At 40.0% G+C, this 23688-nt stretch overlaps 2 protein-coding genes across 15 annotated transcripts in view; one reads left to right on the top strand and one right to left on the bottom strand.

The window, feature by feature from the left end:
- Positions 1-1008: 1008 nt before the first annotated feature.
- Positions 1009-23251, bottom strand: SENP8 (SUMO peptidase family member, NEDD8 specific). 2 transcript variants are annotated; one of them, XM_014849694.3, is made up of 2 exons: positions 23113-23251; positions 1009-2751 (listed from the first exon to the last, which is right to left on the bottom strand). In XM_014849694.3, the coding sequence occupies exon 2, from the start codon at positions 2713-2715 to the stop codon at positions 2077-2079; it is 639 nt and encodes a 212-aa protein (XP_014705180.2). In that variant the 5' UTR covers positions 2716-2751; positions 23113-23251; the 3' UTR covers positions 1009-2076. The 2 variants fall into 2 exon arrangements, with proteins under 2 accessions (XP_014705180.2, XP_014705179.2); XM_014849693.3 differs by lacking the exon at positions 23113-23251 and adding an exon at positions 21731-21868.
- MYO9A (myosin IXA) overlaps positions 22012-23688 on the top strand; it is a 289527-nt gene continuing 287850 nt past the window's right edge. For 12 of the 13 annotated variants that reach the window (XR_011498480.1, XM_070498757.1, XM_014849679.3 and 9 more), the window contains exon 1: positions 22012-22493. The gene's annotated coding sequence lies outside the window, so the exon portion shown is untranslated. The remainder of the gene's footprint in view (positions 22494-23688) is intronic. The other variant, XM_070498759.1, reaches the window with a different exon arrangement.

A 23688-nucleotide genomic window follows, 5' to 3' on the forward strand; every position in this document is an offset into this window, starting at 1 on the left:
GGGAACACAATACCAACAAAAGATCTGTCTCCTATTTTGTATCATGTAACATCAATGGATGGTCAAGCCGTGTATAACTATGGGCTGTTATAGTAGCATCTAGTGAAATATTACAAGTAAACTCTTAGATTCTCCTGTCATTTATAATGCTAAAACAAATATCATACTCAAAGTTTCATAGGAGACTAACCTATGGCACAGTTCAATAACAGAATGTATTTGGAAAAGGAGACCTCAGATTTTATCTTTTAAAAGACTTTACTAGTTTAGTTAAAAAAATTATTTCTGGGACAAATCTTAGGGAGTTAGCCAAGACTGCTCTCATACGTATTAACTCTTAAGATGGAGACAATCTGACATGTACACAGACACACTTTGTATTATCAGAAGGACAACTTTTCCCAGAGAGGATATGACTCTTTCAGAGTCTAGACTAGATGCCTAGGTCAACAGTTGTTGAAATAAATATTATTTCTTATCGTTATCTACACTCTTGGCCTCAGCAACCTATGTCACTCCTCTTGTTGTCCCTCCCTCCCTATTTCACCTCTATGACTGATTGCCAGGTCCCAATCTTTTTTTTCTGACACCGATTTCCATTAGGTCTCCTCTTTTTATTCAAAACATACTGACTTGAAATGTAAACTTTTTTGTAGCCCTTCTCTTTGACTTTTAGTTTCAACTTCTGTTCACTTGGGCCTGCTACGTAACCTGTACTTATTTACACTTACTGTGTTTCCTCCGTCCCTGACCAAAAGGAACTGAGTTACTGCCTCTGTGGTCACTGAGTGGTGAGGTTATTCTGGGCTATGAATGCTGGGGGCAGGATTAGGCTGGGGAGGTAGTTGAAGTAAGTTTCATGGCTGAAGGTAATCTTTGGTTTTCAAATCTCATAAGCATTGCAATCTAATTCTCATTAGGAATGGAATTAATGTGTGTACCCAACATGTCATCTGATTGTTAATTATTTGAAGCAACTCTGAAAAAAGACATCAGTGATTTAGGAGGGTTAGCATTTTTTTACTCTTGGTTCCACATTTAAAAAGTTACATAGTCTGCATTTTGAATTAAGCAAAAGGGTTGACAAAGGCCACTTTTTCTCATTTATATCTCAAAAACAAACCAACTTTTACCCTGTGAGTTTCAGATAGAATAATCATTCTGAAATCACCATGACATAACTGAAAACAATTCTGCCAGATTAAGGATAGAGAGGAGAGGAAAAACTGACTATCAGAAAGCAGAAATATTTACCTGAAATAACAGGTAACCTTGGAAAGTTATCAGCCATGAGTTTTAAAACCAGAGAAATTTGGACATAAGGAAGGAGTGTACCATGGCTAATAGACATGGTGACGGAAAGCTGTTATCAATCCAGAGTAGCAAGTTGACCCCATTCACTGAGCAAACTAAGAGGGCTACTATAGCCATTTATTTTAATGAAATTACTTAAAGTTCCCCCTTACTTAAAGCATTCAAGAATCAGATGGAGGAAGATGGGATAACATCACCTCTATCAAATATTTGCAAAAGTTACGCAGACAGCCAGAAAAGACTTTGCATGGTGAATGGAAGAGAGATCACAGAACTGAGTAAATGATTTTCATAGCATTTAATCTTGAATTAGGTTAGGTCTTGATCTGCTTCTAGCCAGTTGATCTCTTTACATATGTAGGCTGTGCAATAAGTTTTTGGTTCTTCAATAGTTTTCTTCTTGCATTCCTCTAGATTTCACATATTCTTAATTTATTTTACAGATTACTGCCTTTCCTTGGGAATAAGCCAATATGGATAAGGGATACCAAAAGGGAATTAATAAATCTTAAAATCGCTTGGTCTTAAGGTTTTGGTGCATAACTTCAAGACATTTTCACAGAACATATTGCTCTCAAGCTAGGGTTAAAGTGAAACTTTCATTAGGATAATGCAGAGGATGACATTCTTTCAAGAGAAAGTAAAAATCCTAAGCTTCCCTCTACCAGGCATCTTCCCTCAGGCACTGAGATTGCAGCCATCCAATAAATGGGGATGGGCAGAGAGAGGAGGCTTCAAAAGTCACAAAATACACTTCAACAGCTAATTTTTAGCAAGTCTGGCAATGAGATCTTTCCATTCTCCCCTCTTCTTTGTGATGTACGTAGGAGTGAGCAGCTGTAATAGTGATTCTGGCTGTTGCCTAAAGAAGTTCTGACACAAGGCCTCAGTGTTACAAATCACGTACATCCCACAGTCATAGCTGTTTTGTTGAGCAGGGGCTTTCTCTTCCACAAAGGCCAGTTTGTCTCCTTTTCTGCCTATGAAAGCCTCCAGTTTCTCTGCTACCTGCTTTGCATGGACTGAGTTGCTTCTGCTATGGGAATCATAATGAAAAAAGGTTTTTTTCTCTTGGAGATAAACCAACAAACTCCAATGGCTTCCCCCAGCTGCCTCGTTGGAATTATCATTGATGGCTAAAAATACAACTCTCTTGTGGGGGAGATCCAGGGGTTCAAGGAACATGGCGATCTCTGTTGGGTTGCTAGTGCACTTGATGAACTGGGTGACTTCGGGGCTGATGAAGCAGACGTACTCAGAGCAGTCATGAAACTGACTGTTGGCAAAGTACTCAAAGGCAAACCCAATAATATGGTCATTGAGCCAGCTTGGAGGATCCAATAGTGAGACATCTGATTGCCGCAGTAGACTGTCCATGTAACTCAAGACTACAGGGTCCATCTTGTACTGACCAGGGCTGCTCAGAAATTCCAGAAGCTGAAGGAGAGGCAGAAGACAATATTTACTGTTGAATACAATACTTGGCTGTAAAACAGGGATCATAAATAGTAGCTACTCTTACAAGTTTTTGTGAAGTTAAATACTATTATAAAGAACAACGATGCCTGGCTAAAAGTAAACATTCAAGAAACTCTAGCTTATGTTCTTTATGTTAATAATTCGTTAGAATGAAAACTTTGGAAATTTTCCATGCTAAAACAGTAACCATGGATTTTTAATTTCCTCTTTAAATGCAGAGACTGGTTAAAATTATAACTAATGTTTCACCAAACTATATAGCATTAACCATATATTTGGCTCTTTAATGAATATGCATGATAACAATGGCAAATTTATTATTATTATCATTTCTTTTGCTGAGGAAGATTTTCCCTGAGCTACCATCTGTTGCCAATCTTCCTCTTTTTGCTTGAGGAATATTTACCCTGAGCTAACATCTGTGCTAATGTTCTTCTATTTTGTGTGTGGGTCACCACCACAGCATGGCTGCCGATGAGTGGTGTAGGTCTGTGCCCAGGAACTGAACCTGGGCTGCAGGAAGTGGTGCACACCTAACTTAACCATTAGGCCACAGGGCTGGACCCCAATGGCAAATTATTTTTATATTAAAGATAAATTTTCAAAAAGTCTACAGAAAAATGTTACTAATTACCAAGGGAAATAGTTTCCATTTCAACATTAATTTTCAAGAGATAAGATAAAATATTGCTTCTTCATTCCATAATGGAAAGTGACAGTGATTAGAGCTGTAGTTAAAAGTAACTATAATTTCAAGAACAGAAAATCATGAGAGTAATTCATTCCTGATTCTGCCTAGCTAAGAGCATGAGTGATATAATATGTCTTGCCCATTTCCCATCTTTAACCTCAAGGGGTAAGATAAAGACTTTGTTCATAATGTAAGTTAGAAATTCTTTTGGCATTGAAAGGTAGTGGGCACAGGAATCAAGACCTTGGTCGAGCCCTAGTTCTACCACTGATTTGCTGGTATCACCTTGAGCAAGTCATTTAAATGATCTTGTCCTTGTTTTTGTCATCTGTAAAAAGGGCATATACCTGCTTTACATGTCTAAGAGTATTGTGGAAAAGGTCAAATAAATTTACTCGGAGGTATTAAAAGAGTATAAGCTGTTGTACAAATAATATTTATGTTATTATTGGATGATATTAGTAAGATGATCAGACAATCTAGATAGAGCTCCAAACCAATCAAAGCAAATGAGGTTTGGAAACAAATATCCATTCATATTTTGTCCAAACAAAAGCAGGACTCACTAACAGTAGGAACAAGACAAGTGGTATGATAAGATGAATATGCTCATGATCACCTGAGGGAAGGTGCTAACAAAGACAAAAACTCTGGTAATGGTGGTAAAACAATATTTGAACCTAACAGACTGAGTTCACTGCTATTCACTGATTGGTCAGCATAACACTATTTTTAAAAATCACAAAGCAATCAACTATCACATGCAGACTGAGAGTACAAAGCAAAGCATATTATAAGAAATAACAACACTGGACTAGAATTATGACATCAATTTAATCAATTCCAACGATTACACCAGTTATGTTACCACTTGGTTATGCTACTAAAAACAAACAAACAAACAAACAAAAAGACCCAGCATGGTACAGACAAAAAAACAGACACACAGATCAGTGGAACAGAATCGAGAGCCCAGACATAAACTCACACACCTATGGACAGCTAATTTTCGACAGGGAGCCAAGAACATACAATGGAGAAAGGAAAGTTTCTCCAATGAATGGTGCTGGGAAAACCGGACAGCCACATGCAAAAGAGTCAAAGTAGACCATCATTTTATACCACACAGAAAAATTAACTCAAAATGGATTAAAGACTTGAATGTAAGATCTGAAACCAAGAAACTTCTAGAAGAAAGACAATACGCTTTTTTTTAAATCATCCTTTTTTTTTTTAAAGTTTTTTTTTTTTCTTTTTCTCCCCAAAGTCCCCTGGTACATAGTTGCGTATTTTTAGATGTGGGTGCTTCTAGTTGGGGCATGTGGGATGCTGCCTCAGCATGGCTTGATGAGTGGTGCCATGTCGGTGCCCAGGATCCGAACTGGCGAAACACTGGGCTGCCAAAGCAGAGCGGGCAAACTTAACCACTCGCCACGGGCCTGGACCCACAACACACTCCTTGATATCAGTCTTTTTTTTTTTTTTCCTTTTTCTCCCCAAAGCCCCCCGGGTACATAGTTGTATATTCTTAGTTGTGGGTCCTTCTAGTTGTGGCACATGGGATGCCGCCTCAGCATGACTTGATGAGCAGAGCCATGTCCGCGCCCAGGATTTAAACCGATGAAACACTGGGCCGCCTGCAGCGGAGTGTGCGAACTTAACCACTCGGCCACGGGGCTGGCCCACTTGATATCAGTCTTAGCAGCAAATTTTCAAGTACGATGTCTGACCAGGCAAGGGAAACAACAGAAAAAATAAACAAATGGGACTACATCAAACTAAAAAGGTTTTGCACAGTAAAGGAAACAATCAACACAACAAAAAGACAACCTAACAACTGGGAGAAGATATTTGCAAACCATATAGCTGATAAAGAATTAATATCTAAAAAATATAAATAAAGAACTTGCACAACTCAACAACAAAAAAACTAACAACCCAATTAAAAAATGGCCAAAATATCTGAACAGACATTTCTCCAAAGAAGATATACAGATGGCTAAGAGACACATGAAAAGATGTTCAACATCACTAATTATTAGGGAAATGCAAATCAAAACTACAATGAGATAGCAACTCATGCCCATCAGTATGGCTATAATTAACAAGACAAGAAATAACAAGTGTTGGCGAGGGGCCGCCCAGTGGCGCAGCAGTTAAGTGTGAATCTTCTGCTTTAGTGGACCAGGGTTCGCTAGTTCGGATCCTGGGTGCGAACATGGCACTGCTTGGCAAGCCATTCTGTGGTAGGCATCCCACATACAAAGTAGAGGAAGATGGGCATGGATGTTAGCTGAGGGCCAGTCTTCCTCAGCAAAAAGAGGATTGGCAGCAGATGTTAGCTCAGGGCTAATCTTTCTCAAAAAAAAACAAGTGTTGGAGAGGATGTGTAGAAAAAGGAACTCTCATACATTGCTGGTGGGAGTGCAAACTGGTGCAGCCACTATGGAAAACAGTATGGAGATTCCTCAAAAAATTAAGAATAGAACTACTGTATGATCCAGCTATTCCACTGCTGGGTATTTATCCAAAGAATATGAAAACATGAATGCGTAAAGACAGATGCACCTCTATGTTCACTGCAGCATTATTCATAATAGCCAAGACTTCGAAGCAACCTAGGTGCCCATGAAAGGACAAATGGATAAAGAAGATGTGGTATATATACACAATGGAATACTACTCAGCCATAAAAAGGATGAATGCTTGCCATTTATGACAACATGAATAGACCTTAAGGGTATTATGCTAAGTGAAATAAGTCAGAGCAAGAAAGTCAAATACCATATGATCTCACTCATAAGTAGAACAACAACAAACAAAACACACAGAGACAGAGAATGGATTGGTGGTTACCAGAGGGGAAGGAGGGAGGGAGAAAGGTGAAAGGGGTGATTAGGCACGTGTGTGGTGATGGATTGTAATTAGTCTTTGGGTAGTGAACATGATGTAATCTACACAGAAATCAAAATATAATGATGTACACCCGAAATTTATATAATGTTATAAACCAATGTTCCAATAATAAATAAATAAAATTTTGTGGCACAACCATTTTCATGTAATCAAAACCCTGCAAAAACCTATAGAGAAAAATAAATATACCCCTCAAGAAAAAAAGCTAAGTAAATGAGGTAGCTAAGACGCACCAAAGGTGGTTTTATGAGCAGTGTATCATAATACGAACTATTTCAGAAACAACATAAGGCTGTTTGTGAGTGTCTGTCTGTCTATCTATTATCTATCTAAAATAAGATGGCGTGAACTAAGATTTTCTTAAGAAAAAGTAACTTGAGCAGAGATATAAACTGGAGCCAGGAACAAAGTCAACGAGGCATAGAGCACATTTGTTATGGGTGGGCCACAAATTTGGCTCTAAGCTTTTTGGCAGCTAACCAGAGTGCATTAAGTTAAATATTCACAATGTCCATAGGTAAAAACAAAGCATTTGTTCAGGAAAGGTAAAAGCATTCTTTGTATTAAAGTCAGACCATTTTCTCTCAAGAAATTTTCATAGAAGTCATGGTCTATCATAATGAATAATATCCCACAATATCCTTACAATAGATGAAACAGTTTCAGAGGATTGTTTCTTCTAATGATCCTGATGGCAATTGAGCAAACAGTGATCAAGTAAAAGCAGTTTTGTGGAGGCTAGGTGCTCAGCTTGCTGCTGATGTGCCTTGATTTAAGAGTATACGAATATGAAAAGGGAATAACTGTACATGCATCAAGCATGGATCCCTGAATCTCTCCCCCATGCCTTCAGTGAACACTACGTAGTGGTGAGTGCCAGATTGTACTGCCTGGCAACGACATGGAGACCTGCTCTCTACACTGCCAGCTGAAATCAGACCCACATCTTATCAGCCAACCCAACCAGGGATAGGAGCCTACAAGAAGAAGAATGCCTGAAGAGACAGGCATCTCACCTTGGAGGGAGTGTCCACAGGCAGGGACAAAATTTTCTTCAAAAAGTAGTTTTTGTGTTTTGTCTGTTTGAATTTGAAAATGTCCAACATACAGACAATGGGTAATCAAGGACTTAATTCTATTTCATACAGCATGATTGCCATAGTTTAACCCCGACAATTCTAAAGCAAATGGAATCAAACTAATATTAGCCAAAACACCCTTGGCCAAGAAAAAGAACTCTAAACTTCACATCTGAAGACTTGAATTTTAGACTCAGTTCTGTTACTCATGGCTGTGTGATCATAAATAAATTACTTAATTTTTTTAAGCCTCAGTTTCCTCTTCTGTAAAGTGAGAAGATTAATACACGACCTTTATCATAGGGTGTTTGTCAATATAAAGTGAAGAAACATAGGTAACTAAGATTTTAAAAAACATAACAAAGTGGCATTTCCAGGTATCTATTATGTCATTAGGAAATTTACATCCCAGTAACTGATAACTGTAATGTATTTCATTTAACAAATGTTTATTGAGTGTTTCCTATGTGCTAGGGGCTGGAAAATCAGAATGGGAATGAAATAATCATAGTTCCTACCCTGACTGAGTTTAAGCCTATTATGTTATAATGAATACATAATGAATACATATACCTCTTTTAGTCAAAAAACACCTACTGAGTATCTAATATTAGGTGTTGTGGGAGACACAAAGATGTATAAGGTGGCTTACACTCAATGAGAGAAGAAACCCATGAGGCACAAATAAAACGTATGGAAATTAAGAAGAGGGAATAATCACTTCTGGCTAAGGGGGTGAAAGGGAAGGAGAGCTCAGATCAGGAAGACTTGAAGGAGAAAGTGGCATAAAAGTGGGCTCTTGAAAGGCAGGTGAAGTTGGAAGCAAGGAAAAGGGCATTAAGAAGGCAGAGGGGCAAGGAAAGTGCCTTTAAGCGTGTGGTCCAGTCTGGCTGGATTGAAGTGGCAGTAGGAGTGTAGGGAGGGTTAGAGGAAGATTATTAGAAGCTAAGTGGTGTTAGACTGAATTCCAAGTAAAAGAGTTTGGAATTTATATGAGGAAACGAGGAGCCATTAACGGCCATGTCAAGCTTTAGGAAGACTAATGATTCAGCCATAGTATATAGGATTAATTGGTAGGGAGAGAAACTGAGGTAGAGATTAGATTTTATTGAAAATAAAGGTAGGAGGACATGATCTAAAACAGGGAAGATGGTAGTAGGAATGGAGAGGCAAGGAGGAAAAGATAGTGTAGACAGAGAATCAGTAAGTGATCAGAGGAGGTTGGATGAGAAAGGAAAGAATTAAGAAATGGTCTAGGGGCTTTAGCTGGTGTGACCAGGAGGGCGATGATCCCACTATTAAGGGTGTGTGGGGGAAAAGGAGATGAAAGGGACCTCGCAAAAGAACCAAGAGCCATACTTCCTTGCTATAGAGTGAGCCCTGTGCTTGGCATATCTGAGGTACAACAAATATTTGCCAGATGAATGAAACATTTTAAAAGGGGAGTTGGAAAATACAGATTAGAGAAATAAGTCTTCTTAGGATTTTTGTATTGTCTGTAACATCTTCATTTGCTTTGGTTTTGTTTTTTTTTTTTAAAGATTTAATTTTTTTCCTTTTTCTCCCTAAAGCCCCCCGGTACATAGTTATATATTCTTTGTTGTGGGTTCTTCTAGTTGTGGCATGTGGGACGGTGCCTCAGCATGGTTTGACGAGCAGTGCCATGTCCGTGCCCAGGATTCAAACCAATGAAACACCGGGCCGCCTGCAGCAGAGTGCGTGAACTTAACCACTCGGCCACAGAGCCAGCCCCATGGTTTTGTGTTTTGTCTGTTTTCCTCTGTTGATTAGTATTAAATTCCTTCAGAATTAAGACCTATGTACTTGGTTTTGGTGGATGGTAAAAATATTGGGCAGTGAACTGGGAGACAATGACCTCCTCATGGTTCTATCTGTAAAATCCTACAAATATATTATAGTTCTATGTTTTGGGGCTAGGTGGCTTTGGGTCCAGGCTCTAACTTTGCTACTTGTTATCTACGTGACCCTGAGCAAGTTACTCCTCCTCCTTCCGGGCCTTGTTTTCCTCATCTGTAAAATGAGGTAACAATAAAATCTGCTTCACAGGGTTGTTACACAAATCAAAAACATGAGTGAAAACACTCAGCACATTGTCTGGTATACAGCAGTCTCTCAAAATAAGGTAGTTTCCTTCTCTGTTCCCTATATTTGGGATGGGAACAATGGACCTTAAAGATTTCTTGAAAATAAAACATTTGTCTCTTTATAAAAAGTCACAAAGTCATCAAGGATAGATCTAGCCAGGGCATGACTCTGTGCTTTTGTGCTTTACCTTTGGCAGAAGAAGAGTGAATGCTAATCCCGGAGAAAATTGTTCTCTCAACCCTAGCTAAGTGAGGCAAAGACGTTAACGTGTTGTCAGTATACACAAACTCTGCAATTACAGGGTTTAGTTTATTATATCTTCCAACTTCTGTAGCTAAATGAAGCTAATATTGAACTCACAGTATAGAACACTTCCTAAACAAAGGTTTAATTTTAACAAGAGGAAGAGACTATTTTTTCATATTAGTCTTAAAATCCTTAAAATGCATACTACTTGAATATCTGTTATAAAAAAAAAGCAGTAAAAACTAACTTGCGGGAAAATTTACAATCCAAAAGGAGCCATTCTTTACCTGCTGATATAAGTAAGGGAAGAAGCTGCTGGTTCAGTAGAAAAAACACTAGGTTGGGAGTCAGAAAACCTGGGATTCAGTTCAGATCTACAATTAACCAGTTTGACTCTGGAGAAGTCATTAAACCTCTGGGTCTCAGCTTCATATCTATAAACTGAGTTATGGATCAGATAAATAGTGGTTCTGGCCAGGGGTGCACATCAGAATCATCTATAGGGATTTTAAAGAGCATACAGGATTTATCTCTAGGGAATAGGGTCTGGGCACCCGTACTTTTCTTTTGCTTTTGTTTTTTTCCTAGTTTTTTATTATGAACAATTTCAAACACACAAAGGTAGAAGGAAAAGTATGCTAAACCACCATTATCCATCATCTGGCTTCAACAATTATCAATATATTGCCAAACTTGTTTTGTTTATACCTCTTTGTTTTTTAATATAATTCATTTGATTTTAAGTTAAAATAATTAAAAAAATTTTTTTATTGTGGTCTAAATAGTTTATAATATTATGAAATTTTAGTTGTACATTAATATTTGTCAGACACCATATAAATGTGGGCACCTGTATTTTTGACATTTGCAAGTGATCCTATGATTTCCAAAAGTCTCCTCTAGCTCTAGGATTCTATAATTCTAAGTCTAAGCTTTCACCTTTGCCAACTTTAAAAACTTGTCATCCTATTTAAAAAATCCTAAAAAAATCCTAGTTTTCTAGTCCCAGCGTCAATAAACTACAGCCCACAGACCAAATTTGGCCCACTGCCTGTTTTTGTAAATAAAGTTTTATTAGAACAAAATCATGCTCATTTGTTACATATTGCCTATGGCTGCTTTTGAGCTATAAGAGCTGAGTAGCCTGCAAAGCCTAAAATATTTACTATTTGGCCTCTTAGAGAAAAACTGCTGATCCCTGTTCTAGACCACAATTATGTAACCTATTGTAAATTTCTAGGTTGAATTAATTTTAAGAGCTTTTAAAGGTCTAATAAAGCATTGGGGCTATTTATTAAACTATCTTAAAGGCAGTTTCCAGGTAGATTATTAACCTTTAACTAGAGGTGCTACTGCTGTTTCAATCTGGATTTTTGATGAGGAAATCCCTAAAAATACTAATTACAGTGGATATAAATAAGTATTGTCTACTTTATAGATGCATTAACAAATATTTTATAAGATTAAAAATATACATGAGGATCTTAATGACCAAGCATTTCAAAAGGTATGCAGCAATCCTCATAACTTCTGGGAAAATATGCCTGTGGCTGTTAAATGAAGTAGCGATCCAGATAAGCTTGTTTTACGGTAAGGCCCAAGAGAAAATATACTATCTCAGAATCGTGACCTTTACTCATTTTTCCCCTAATTATTCAGTCAGTGTTCCTTAAAAAAAAAAAAAGGAACAGCCTTATTTGGTTATGTTTTTAAAAACATTAAAAGTGCAAAGTACACCTGTCCTACTAATTTTAAATGAAGATTATAAATTAGTAGTTTCTAAATGCAGTTCCCCTCCTAACTCCCCTTGGCTTTTGTTTCAAATTGTATCAAACTGCAAATTCTCAGAACTGGTCTGTGCTTCTCTACCTGGATACATGGCTACGGCCAGCAGGTTATCAACAATCAAACACACATCAAAAATCAAACACAGGCTAATCACAGCACATCTTCCTAGAGCTTCAACTTCAGTAGCTTTGGGGGAAAAGAGCTAATCAATTTAATCTTAAAATATTTCAATAAAATATTTCAGTAACTTAAAATATCTTAATTATTAACATAAACATGGACATACTGTATCATAAAATACAAAATCAGCATGGACTTTTAAAATAAGAGATCCCCAGAGAACTTTTGCACCTGTGGCAGGCAATTTTCTCTGCTTCATTCACTCTACTCTGCTGGTTTGGGCACTTCGGTGGAACAGTCTAATTACTGTTCATAGTTGATGTGCATGTAACATAAGCCCCTAATTCTTAGGAATCAGATTCCCTAATAATTAACAAAGGTATGAGCACAAGTTATGCTTTAGTAGGTTAAATCTGTATAAGAGCAAGACATTTATTAAAGCAAGTTTATTTATTTGGTTAAAATATATTTACTGGTGTTTTCTGTGTGCCAATTTTGCCTGTAATAATTAGACCAGAAATTGAATCCAGTACTGTATAATGAAACACAGACATCATCCTAGAGTATTCTATTTTCTTCATATCTCACATCCAATCGATAATGTCTTGTTGATTCTCCAGCCAAAATGTTTTGAATCTGTTCAATACTTTCCACCTCCACTACTACCACCTTAGTCAAATCCATCATCATTTCTTACCTTGACCCAGCCTAACTGGTCTCCTGATAGAAGTCATCATTGACCCTTTCAGTAAATTCTCCATATAGCTGTCAGAGTAATTGTTTAAAATTTTAAGTCAGGTCATGTCTGCCCCCTGTCTAAAACCCTCCAGGAACACACTATCATACTTAGAAAGAAATACAAACTCCTTACCCTAGCTTACAAAACCCTGCATGATCACATGGCCCCAGCTACCTCTCCAACCTCATCTCCTATTACTCTCCCCCTTGCCCACTAAGCTCCAGCCACACCAACCTTCTTTCTATTCCTCAGACATGCCATGCTCTTTCCCTCCTGAGGGCTGATGTACTAGCTGTGCCTGGACCTTCTAGTGGTTGGCTCCTTCTGTGGGGCAGATTTCAGTTTAAACACCACTTATTCACACAGCTCTCCTGTGACCACCCAAAATAAGAGGCCACCAATCACTCTCATCACTCTAATTTCAATTCCTTGCATAGCACTGATGGCTATCTGACAGTCTTCTTTTTTGTTTATTTGTTTCTTGGTTAATTCCCCCTCGCCCCCACCCAAAAAAACAAGACTGTAAGCTCCATGAGAGTAAGAGAACAAGGGACCTTGTCTGCTTAAACTTGTTTACTTATTATAGCCCCCGGACCTAAAACAGACCTTGTCAGGCAGATACTCAAGAAATAATTGTAGCATAAATGACTGAATAATGTAGTATAGATCCCAACATGATATAAGTTCTGCAGAGAAATGTTTACATTTCCAGAGTCTTATAAGTGTAAGGACTTTATCCCTTCTAGTCTAACTTCCTACTCCATGCAAGAACTCTTCACTTCTGCTCTCAGGGAAAAAGGTGCAGGAGCTTGACTCACAACCTCCTGTGTGGTACGGGAACAGAAATAGATAAATCAATGGAAGAGCACAAAAACAAATGCTTGCATTTTTAGAAATTTTAAATATGATGATGAAAACATTCCAAATTAATGGAAGAAATTATGAACTACTCCATGTTTTCAATGAACACTATGTTCTATAGCAGTGCTGTCCAGTAGGACTTTCTGTGGTGATGGAAATATTTTTTATATGCAATGTCCAATACAGTAGCCACTGGCCACATGTGGCTATTGAGCACCTGAAATGTGGCTAACGTGACTGAGGAACTAAATATTTAATTTTAAATAATTTAAACAAATTTAAATAACCACATGTGGGTAGCGGCTACTATTTTGGAAACCACAATTGCAGAGGATTTCATAAGTATTTCTGGAAAGAAAAAATTAAGATTATATGGTTAAATAAGTTAGGCAAATGCTGCACCCTAAAACTCCTGATTGAAGATTCATAATGCCACAAGCACATTAGAGGCTAGAAGTTGTTCCCCAATAAAGAAATTTAACTTTTCTTGGTCTGAATATTTCCCAAGCTCATTTGACCATGAAACATTTTTTGTTTTGTTTTGTTGTTTTGTAGAATATCTATTAACTCCTTATTGTCTGTGTAATGACGTTTGGGATATACTCACTGGGTTATTTAACAAATGGCACTGGGACAACTTGTTAATCATTTGATTAAAAAATGAAGTTGGATCCCTACCTCCTACCGTATATCAAATTATATTTTGGATGAAGTAAAATTTAAATGTTAAAAAGTGAAACAAAAATATTAGAAGAAAATAGAGCTTAATACACTTATACGACTGGCCAATAAACACATGAAAAGATACTCAACACCTTACTGGTAATCAAAGAAATGTAAGTTAAAGCAAGATTTCATTCTTCACCTATCAAATTAGCAAACATGGGGAAAACTGGTAATAACCAGCATTGCCGAGAGACTATGGAAAAACGGGCATTATCGTTGTTGACAGGAGTGTAAACAAACGCAAGCTTTTTGAAAGGTAATTTGCCATTATATTTTAATTCTTAAGAAATGTCTATTTGTAGCTATTACACTTTCAGAAATTTATTCTAAGGGAAACATTAAGGATGTGTGCAAAAATTTAACAAGGATGTTTACTATAGCAATATTTATAACAGAAAAATTGGAAACAATCTGAAAGTTCAAAACAGGACTGGTAAATTTAAATAACAGGGTTTGCATACAATGAAATATTTTTCAGCCATTAAAAAATAAAGTTGTAGGGTCTGGCCCCGTGGCCGAGTGGTTAAGTTCGCGCGCTCCGCTGCAGGCGGCCCAGTGTTTCATTGGTTCGAATCCTGGGCGTGGACATGGCACTGCTCATCAGGCCATGCTGAGGCAGCGTCCCACATGCCACAACTAGAAGGACCCACAATGAAGAATATACAACTATGTACTGGGGGGCTTTGGGGAGAAAAAGGAAAAAAAATAAAATCTTTAAAAAAAAAAATAAAGTTGCAGATATGACTTTATTGACATAGAAAGATGTTCATGATATGCTATGAAAAGGCTATATAAAAATTTGTAGCAGAAAAACACATAAAAATAATCAAGAATGATAGCCATCAAAAATTTTAATACAGTTTTCTTTAAGAAAAGGATTATTAGTACTTTTTAACTTTTTACCTTCTACTTTTTGATACTGTTTGCTTTATTTTCTTCCCTTTTCTTTTTATAATGAGCACATAACCAGTAAATTTAGCTATTTCCACTCAGGGGAAAAAAAACGATGTACCACTTCCCACTCCTACAATGACCTAAAATATGTCTGTTTCTTCAACTCACTGGTCTCACTTCCGTCCTCTGGAAAAGACAGTGTAGGTCTAATCTCTCTTCTACAAACCTTCAAACACAAAGATTTAAAAATAATCTGATGTTTACTAAAATTAGTTTATGCTCAACTTTTAATGGATGATTCCATTTGCAATTTCACAAAAAGAATCACATCCAAGACCATATGTGCTTTTCATGGCAGCATAAGCAAAAAATTTTCAGGAAGGAAGTTCAAGGCTACGTTTTTTTTGTTTCATTTTCCCCTAATTAAACGTTTCCTTTTAATGCTAGCCTAAACCATCCAGAGATTTGTACAAAGTGGCATGTAAAAATTACTATCAAGATTTATATATCCTTCTTGAGGGCAGAGATTAGATTTCACTCATTCCTGTTATCTTCAGTGGTTGACAAACTGGAGAAGTTTTAATAAATGAATGCTTTTCCTGAACAAAATACAGAAGTGAAATATATTTTGAAAAACTCCTAATAACATAAAATAGTTATAAACATAGGAAGATTTCTCAATTTTATAAATTTATTTATAAATGTGGATAATATTCCTCTAACATCAATATTTTAAAAATAGAAGAATTCAGCTCTCAAAGTAGAAAAAGCACTCGGTATGATGATGATGCCTGGTAACTCTAATGCCATAAATTTCATTTGGTCCTGCCTTGGGCCAGAGAGATAAATTAGTTGACCTTTTATGATTCCTTCTAGCACCAAGGTTTTCCATTTACTGCTCTGTTACTAGGCATGGCCATCAACAGCTAAGGTGTCATTGACAATGAAAAGAATTTTATTCTCAGTCAACCATTTCTATCTCAAGGGTTCCATCTATAATTGTATTACAATTATTTTTCCTTATTATAAACTTGGTGTAAACACCAGCCTTTTCTTTTTCTTATTTATTTATTTATTAGGAAGATTGGCCCTGAGCTGACATCTGTTGCCAACCTTCATTTTTTCCTTCTCCCCAAAGCTCCAGTACATACTTGTATATCCTCGTTGTAACTCCTTACAACTAGTTCTTCTATGTGGGATGCTGCCACAGCATGACTTGATGATCGGTGTGTAGGTCCATGCCCAGGATCCGAACCAGCGAACCACCGGCTGCTGACCAGCCTTTTCTTAAACTTTGTTTTGCTTAAAATTTTCTGAGAAATGACTTTACACAACTGCAAAATGTAAAATGACTGGGGTTGAAAAGATAGTGTGTGGGGAGGCCATTAGATTTAAGATTTTATTTTTCCGTTTTCTCCCCAAAACCCCCTGGTACATAGTTGTATATATTTTAGTTGTGGGTCCCTCTAGTTGCGGCATGTGGGATGCCGCCTCAGTATGGCCTGATGAGCAGTGCCATGTCCGCGCCCAGGATCCGAAGAGCTGAAACCCTGGGCCGCTGAAGCAGAGCGCGCAAACTTAACCACTTGGCCATGGGGCCGGCCCCCGAGGCTATTAGATTTAATGAGAGGTCTGAGTAAGATAATATTTTACAAAAGGAGTGGACAGACTTTTAGTTTAGTATATAGCTGATATATTTAGCTGATAAACTTTGCTCAAACTAAAGTTATAATATGCTTGATTTCATAAATAAGCACGGTGTTCAGCACATAGTAGCTATGTGCAAAGATAGTGTTTGAAAGAGTATGAAAAAGCCATCATCTTTTAATCTTGTTTGTTCTGTATATTTCAAAGCCTGGTAAGTTATTTTTTTCATAGATAGTTAAGAAGTAAATTGTTATTAGAAACTCTTAATTAACGGGTTTCAAAAATGTGCTTGGCACATAGTAGGGGTTCAATAAATATTCAATGAATGAATGAAATAATGAACTTCTGTCAGTACTACGCTGACAGGAAAACAGAGTCTGATAGGACATAATGATATATAGAATTTTCTGTCTTAGCCATTTGCCTTTAAATGTTAATTAACACAAATACTTGTGGGCTATCTGACCAAGTTTGAATTAGATTACATATTACTAAGTAGGGCTAAACATTACCAGCAACTATTTATTTTAATGTAAAGTGCCAAGTTGCTGCTGTGAGAAAATTAAGAGCCAACAAAGGCCAGAAGTTCCCAAGCTATTGTTTTGAAGGACTTTAATTTGTCACAATGCTCTGAGAGAGTATTTATTCATTCGTTGGCTATCAGGGAAGGCAGGCTTAAGGTTTTTAAACCTGTAATACAGATGCTCAAAAATAATAACTGTAATCAGGACAATTTTTTTCAGTATCAGGATTGATACTGCTTCCATAACACAGGAATATGCGAAGGGACAGCCATTTAATTAGAAGCCTGAGAAAGGAATTTTCAGAGATTTTCTACAAGTAATAAAAGTTTTTAAAAAGCTTCATAAATTTCAAGTATTGTCTCTGCTTTAAGATAGACCTGTTCCCTCTTCCCTCCAAAAAGGGAACAGATAGATAAACCTCAGACTCTACATAAACTTGATTTTCAGTCTGTATTGAACCTTATCACTACCCAAATGGTCTCCAGTAGTTAGATGGACAAAGTCAATATAGGTAAGTCATGCTGAAGAAGGTAGTCTCTCAGAGAATCTGGTTCAGAAAGTTAAGTAACTTTACATTTACTCATTTTGATTACTAATATTTGGACCATCAAAACAATTTTTTGAACAATATGTTTAGAAAAGCACACAATTTGGAGACTAGCTGGTATTTGGGCAGTAAGTTTTAGATAGTCTGATATGGATCAGTTTCCAAAGAGATGGGCCTTGAAGACTTCCTTTTTGTTTGCTAACGCATTTTATTCATCCAAGAGGTTTAAGGGATTGGCAAAGAGAGAGGAGTTTTGACCTTAAAAAGTCAGAAATGTAGGATTTACAGGTGTAGAAGAAATTTAACCAACGAAGGCCTTAGCAACTTCTGGGAACCTGTCTATGTGGTAAAGCCATTGTTTATCAGAAGTATTAATATTATTATTTATAACACAAAAGAATGGGCTAGCCTCTTGACTATGTAAAATGCTAACTGACCTCCACACTAGTGTGCACATCCTTCTTGAAAGGTATGTAATTTATTCCAATCTATGTTTCTTTAGATTGGTCAGTTACACCGGGGAAATAAAGTATCTTAGCGGATTCTTGAGAGATCACTTTATGATAAAATTTAGTTAAAAAAATTTATTTAATTCTTTATTGGTCTAGTCTCTTTGTTCCTATCCTCTCTTACTACACATTACTGCTAGATTAATTTTTCAAACAGAACTCTAATTGTATTATTCTACTCCAAATATTTTAACATCTCTCCACTGTCTACCAAATTAAGTACAAATTACAGCCTGGCATTCAATGATTTCCACAAAAAATAGCCCCAACCTATCTTTCCCAACTTATTTCCTAGTACTGCTCCTACATACACAGCCACAAGCTCAGTCCTCCTGCAGGCCCAAACTGTTAGGCAACGCTGGATTAGTACTGGTTGCTGCCCCCAAGGTATAGGAGGAGCAGAATAAAACAGCCAGTGCCCCAGTCCTACTCCAGCAAAGAGGCTGGGAAGCAAACACTGCTCTAGCAAATCTGATCTGTTATGCTCTTGCTTAAAACCATTACAGTGAGGTTTTTTTGAGGAAGATTAGCCCTGAACTAACTACTGCCAATCCTCCTCTTTTTGCTGAGGAAGACTGGCCCTGAGCCAACATCCATGCCCATCTTCCTCTACTTTATATGTGGGATGCCTGCCACAGCATGGCTTTTGCTAAGTGGCGCCATGTCTGCACCTGGGATCCGAACGGGCGAACCCCAGGCCACTGAGAAGTGGGACGTGCGAACTTAACCGCTGTGCCACTGGGCTGGCCCTACAGTGAGATTTTTATAAATCTAGGATCCATGGGCCAGGATGTGGCCAGAATTTAGGAGTTCCAGGAACTTGGATTGGGAAAAAAATTGCATCTTTATTTTCAATAATCTCTAGCTAAAATTTAGTATTTTCTTCAGTAAGTGTAGGCAATAATCCACAGTAGTATTAGCAGTCCCTATGTCTTTGTCATCAATAGAAAAACGATATTTTCACATCACATTAAAGTAGTTACAAGTATCTCAAAATATAATTTATACTCATTATTTTGAAATTACATAATTAGACCTGCTGCCAGATGTTATTTAATGCATAAAGAAGCACATATATAACTACACCACACACTTGTTTTAGTATTTTTAAAACTTTCAATAAAATTGATTTCACTTATGTTTCTATGTATTTTTTTTTTTAAACAAAGATTTTTTTATTTATTTATTTTTTTATTTTTTCCTTTTTCTCCCCAAAGCCCCCCGGTACATAGTTGTGTATTCTTCGTTGTGGGTTCTTCTAGTTGCGGCATGTGGGACGCTGCCTCAGCGTGGTCTGATGAGCAGTGCCATGTCCGCGCCCAGGATTCGAACCAACGAAACACTGGGCCGCCTGCTGCGGAGCGCGCTAACTTAACCACTCGGCCACGGGGCCAGCCCCTGTTTCTATGTATTTTATTTTATACATTTAAAAACCTCATTCTGAGATAGGGTCCACAGGCCAGGCTGACAGAGATTCATGGTGTAAACAAGTTATTTTATTTTTACCTTTGTTATTTATACCTATTAATTGCTTACAGTATATAATCTAAATGCTTTGGCATGGAATTCAAGACTCCTCATAATTTGTTCACACCCATTTTATCATCTTTATCTCTGCCCCACCTCTATTCTCCATATTAAACTCCAGTTACAGCAGACAACAGTAAGTCTCTTATCTGGAGGCAGATAGACAGGTTTTTGGATTAACCCTAGTTAACAGACAGTAACCATGCAGTGGCTTGGGCTTTGCTTTATAAAGACCTCTGCTTGCCAAGTGAATTCCTCTTTTAAAGGTTTGTTTTCCCTGGGGCCAGCCCGGTGACGCAGCAGTTAAGTTTGCACGCTCCACTTCAGTGGCTGGGGGTTTGCCTGTTGATCTTGGGTCATCTGTTTGGATCTCCGGTTACCGCTTAGCAAGGCATGGTGTGGCAGGCGTCCCACATATAAAGTAGAGGAAGATGGGCACGGATGTTAGCTCAGAGCCAATCTTCCTCAGCAAAAAAAAAAGAGGAGGATTGGCAGCAGATATTAGCTCAGGGCTAATGTCCGCCCTCCCCCCCCCCCCAAAAAGTTTGTTTTCCCTAATACTATGAGGCCCTAATAGAGTTGTATCTTAAATATCTTTATATATCATTCCTAATTTAAATGACTGATGAAATAAATAATAGAAGACAGATTCTAAATTGGCAAGGCACTGTGTGTAGTAATTTCTAGGGGAGTGATGTTAGCCTTTGAATCTCATAAATTGGCTTAGCTCTGATTTTTTTGGGGATAGAAATGAGGATGCACTTGAGCTCTAAATTTGGATCCCCAGCTGACAAATCCTGCATGGAAGGGAAAAGGAGAGGAAAGACAGCTGTAACCAAGACAGGCCTGATTAAGACTGAGGGATGGAACGTGCTGAAGGGAAAGGCAGGAGGGACTCTTTCTCCCACTTCCCAGAGCAGTTATTCAAAACTTTCATCACCCTGTTCAAGCTTCTCATTCTATCCCTAGCTCTCTCATCAATGACTCCCATCTTAACGTTACAGAGCCCATCAACTTCCTGCCTTTCTCTACTTTTCATCCTTTCTTTTTCTCTAGTTCAGTGGTTCTCAACCCTCAGCATTAGAGCCACCTCAGGAACTTTAAAAAAATATTGATGCCAGAGTTTGTTTAATTGGTCTCGGGTAGAGCAACAGCATTGATTTTTACTTTTTAAAAAAGATTCCCAGGTGATTCTAATGTAATGTGCATACAAGGTTGAGTTCCTCTAGTGCTCTTGATCCCATAAATCAGCCACCCTCACCCATGAATTGTCCACTTCTCGCTTCCATGGTACACTTTTATGCCTGAGTCTGCCATCTTTAAAGAAAACACTCTTGCGGCCCACATACTCACCCCTCATCGCTCTCAGCCTTTACAGCGATGCTTCTTTAAAGGGTAACCTACACAAGTAAGGTTTCCATCAGCTATATTCTATTCCTCTAACTTTTTACGTTTCCAGCCAATACTGTCAGATGCTTTTGTACCCGTTATTTTTTTTGCTTCTATCTCACCACGTACTTCTTTGACCAGCTACCGTTCATGTCTTTTAACATAGTTAAGAGTGACCCATAGGTCACCTTGGAGGGGGTTTCCTCGTGTCCTTCTACACAATCAGGGGCCCCTCTTCTATGCTCAGAGAGTATCATGTGCTTTTTTCCTATTATGATTTTACTATACTACCACCGCAGATTCTCTCATCGTCTTCCACAAAACACAGCACTTCAGAAAGCTGAAGACTATTTCATTCGCTTCTGACTTTACGGAGTCTAAAGCACGGAAACGACCCAGCGAAGTCTGAGGAATGAATGGAAAGGACGACTAGGAAAAGGAGGGCGGGGAAATGCGGGGGGAGGGGGCGTGTGCGTGGAAAGGGGCGGGGGCGAAGAGGGGCGGCGCTGAGAACCCTGCGCCAAAATTGGGGATGGGGCACGGATACACTAGGTCTGCGTGCGCAGCAAAGCAGTCTCCGGCTGGGACACACTGACCGACAAACCGAAGTGGGCAGGCGGCTTCTTACCTGCCTCGGGCCTCACCACCCCAACCAGCATTCAGGAACCTCAGTGTTGGCCGGAAAGCGAGACCTACTGTCGCAAACTCAGAGTTTTTCTACCCCCAACCTTGCGACACTCCTCTCTCCTAGAGGGAAAATCTAAGCAGCGTTCTGCCGTAAGGTGAGGAAGAAAAGTTTGGGCGGGGCCGCCTGAGGCGGACGCGATGAGGCGTGTCCGCGCAAGCGCAAACTGTACTCGCTGGCGGCGTCACGTGCGGGGGCGGGGCGGGGCTGGGCGGGCCAGCTCCGGCGGGCGGTAGGGGGCGTGGGAGTTAAGTGCGCGCGCGCCTGCTCGCCTGCAGCCGAGGAGTCGCGCGGGGCGGGGTCGCATGCGCGGGGTCGGGGGCGCGCGGGCCGAAGCGGACTAGGGACGCGGCGGCGGTTGGCGTTGGCTTCTGAGAGTCCAACCAGGACCGTGAGAGGCGGCGGAGGAGGCACCGCGGCACCGGCAGAGGCGGCGACAGAGGTTGAGGCGGCGGTCCAACGCGTGCTCTCTGGGCGGGGTGCGGCGGGCGATGTGTCTGCCCAGGCCGGGCGGAGTCTCTCTGACAGGGCGGGGGATGCGCGGCGGCCGCTCGCCCGGACCCTGAGGCGGCTGGGCCCACCCTCCCGGAACCGTCCGACGCTTGGGGGCCTCCGCCTCTGCTGTCTCCTCCGGTCTGACCCTGGGGCCGAGGCTGAGGCGGCTTCCGCCGAAGAGGAGGGGGCTGCCACCGCGGCGAAGCCCGAGGTAAGACCCGCCCAAGCCGCCCAGCGGCCCTGCCGCCGGCCCGGCCCACGTCTCAGTCTCGCTCTTTGGCTCTGGCGGGGCCACCCCGCCCAGCCCCAACGGAGGCGCCCCGCGCGGGTCGGCCCCGGAGCCTCCCAGACACCCGATCGCTGCCCGGGGGCTCCAGGAGACCCCACCTATCGTATCTTCCATTGGCCGGCACCATTCCGGCCCTCCAGCCTCCCCGGCGGTTCTCTCCCGGGCTCCCACCCCGAGCACACCCGGTTAGAGCCCCCCTCGGACTCTCTTAGCACTCGTATTTAGTGGAGCCTCCGGGCTCCCTTACATCCTTCTATGAGCTGACCGGATCACAGTTCCTCTGAGACCCAGTCACGGCCGCCCCCTAACCCACTGCGACCCCCAGCTCCCAGGCCTATCTGTCGCTGCCCACCCCTCTCCCCAGCGGAACCCCCCTCCCAGCTCGCTCCGCACACAGCCGACGAGCTCTTCCCCGACCCAACTCGGCTTTCAGAGTCTGTGTCGTGATGCTCTAACCTCCCGGTAGATCTGGTGTCAGCCGCTCTAGACGCCAGCAGACCGCGGCCTCTCCCCCACCCCTGCTGTAGCCTCTCCCACAGACCTTCTCTCCTCAGGCAGTCCTTATCTTTCTTTCTTTCAAAGAAAGGTCTTGATCCTTTTTTTGGTTGAAGGGCTTTGCTGTGAAATCCTGAAGGCATGTTTGCTCAGCCTAGTATTCCTCCCAGTGGGGCTTAAGCGGACCAAGTGACACCTATGTTTGCAGGGTTTACTCTGGTGGCTAAAGAGAGGGAGAGGGAGGAGTGTGAAGCCCAGGGCAGGGGATGGGTGCGCTCTTATAAGGTCACGCAGCCAGCTTCTCATCTTGTCTCTTTTGCAGAACGTGTGAGGTAGTCCAGATATGACATTTTAGGGACCTCTATAAGGATTAAATCACATTACACTAATGGATATAACTGTGTCCGTGTAGTATCATTTGCCTCACTTTCTTGTAGATTTTTGCAGATCTTTTGCAGTTTTTGAAGGATACCAGGGGACTTTTTTTTGGTTTGCTGGTTTTGAATTTCCTGGAAAAGTAGGATTTGTAGCTTTACTTAATCCCTGAAAATTTTAATATCAGTTAAACTTAAGTTTTTACTCCCTGGTGCTGCTGTGTTGCTTTTCCAAGGAGCAAGTACGA

This window comes from Equus asinus, chromosome 2, assembly GCF_041296235.1.
Source record: "Equus asinus isolate D_3611 breed Donkey chromosome 2, EquAss-T2T_v2, whole genome shotgun sequence".
Lineage (NCBI taxonomy): Eukaryota > Metazoa > Chordata > Mammalia > Perissodactyla > Equidae > Equus > Equus asinus.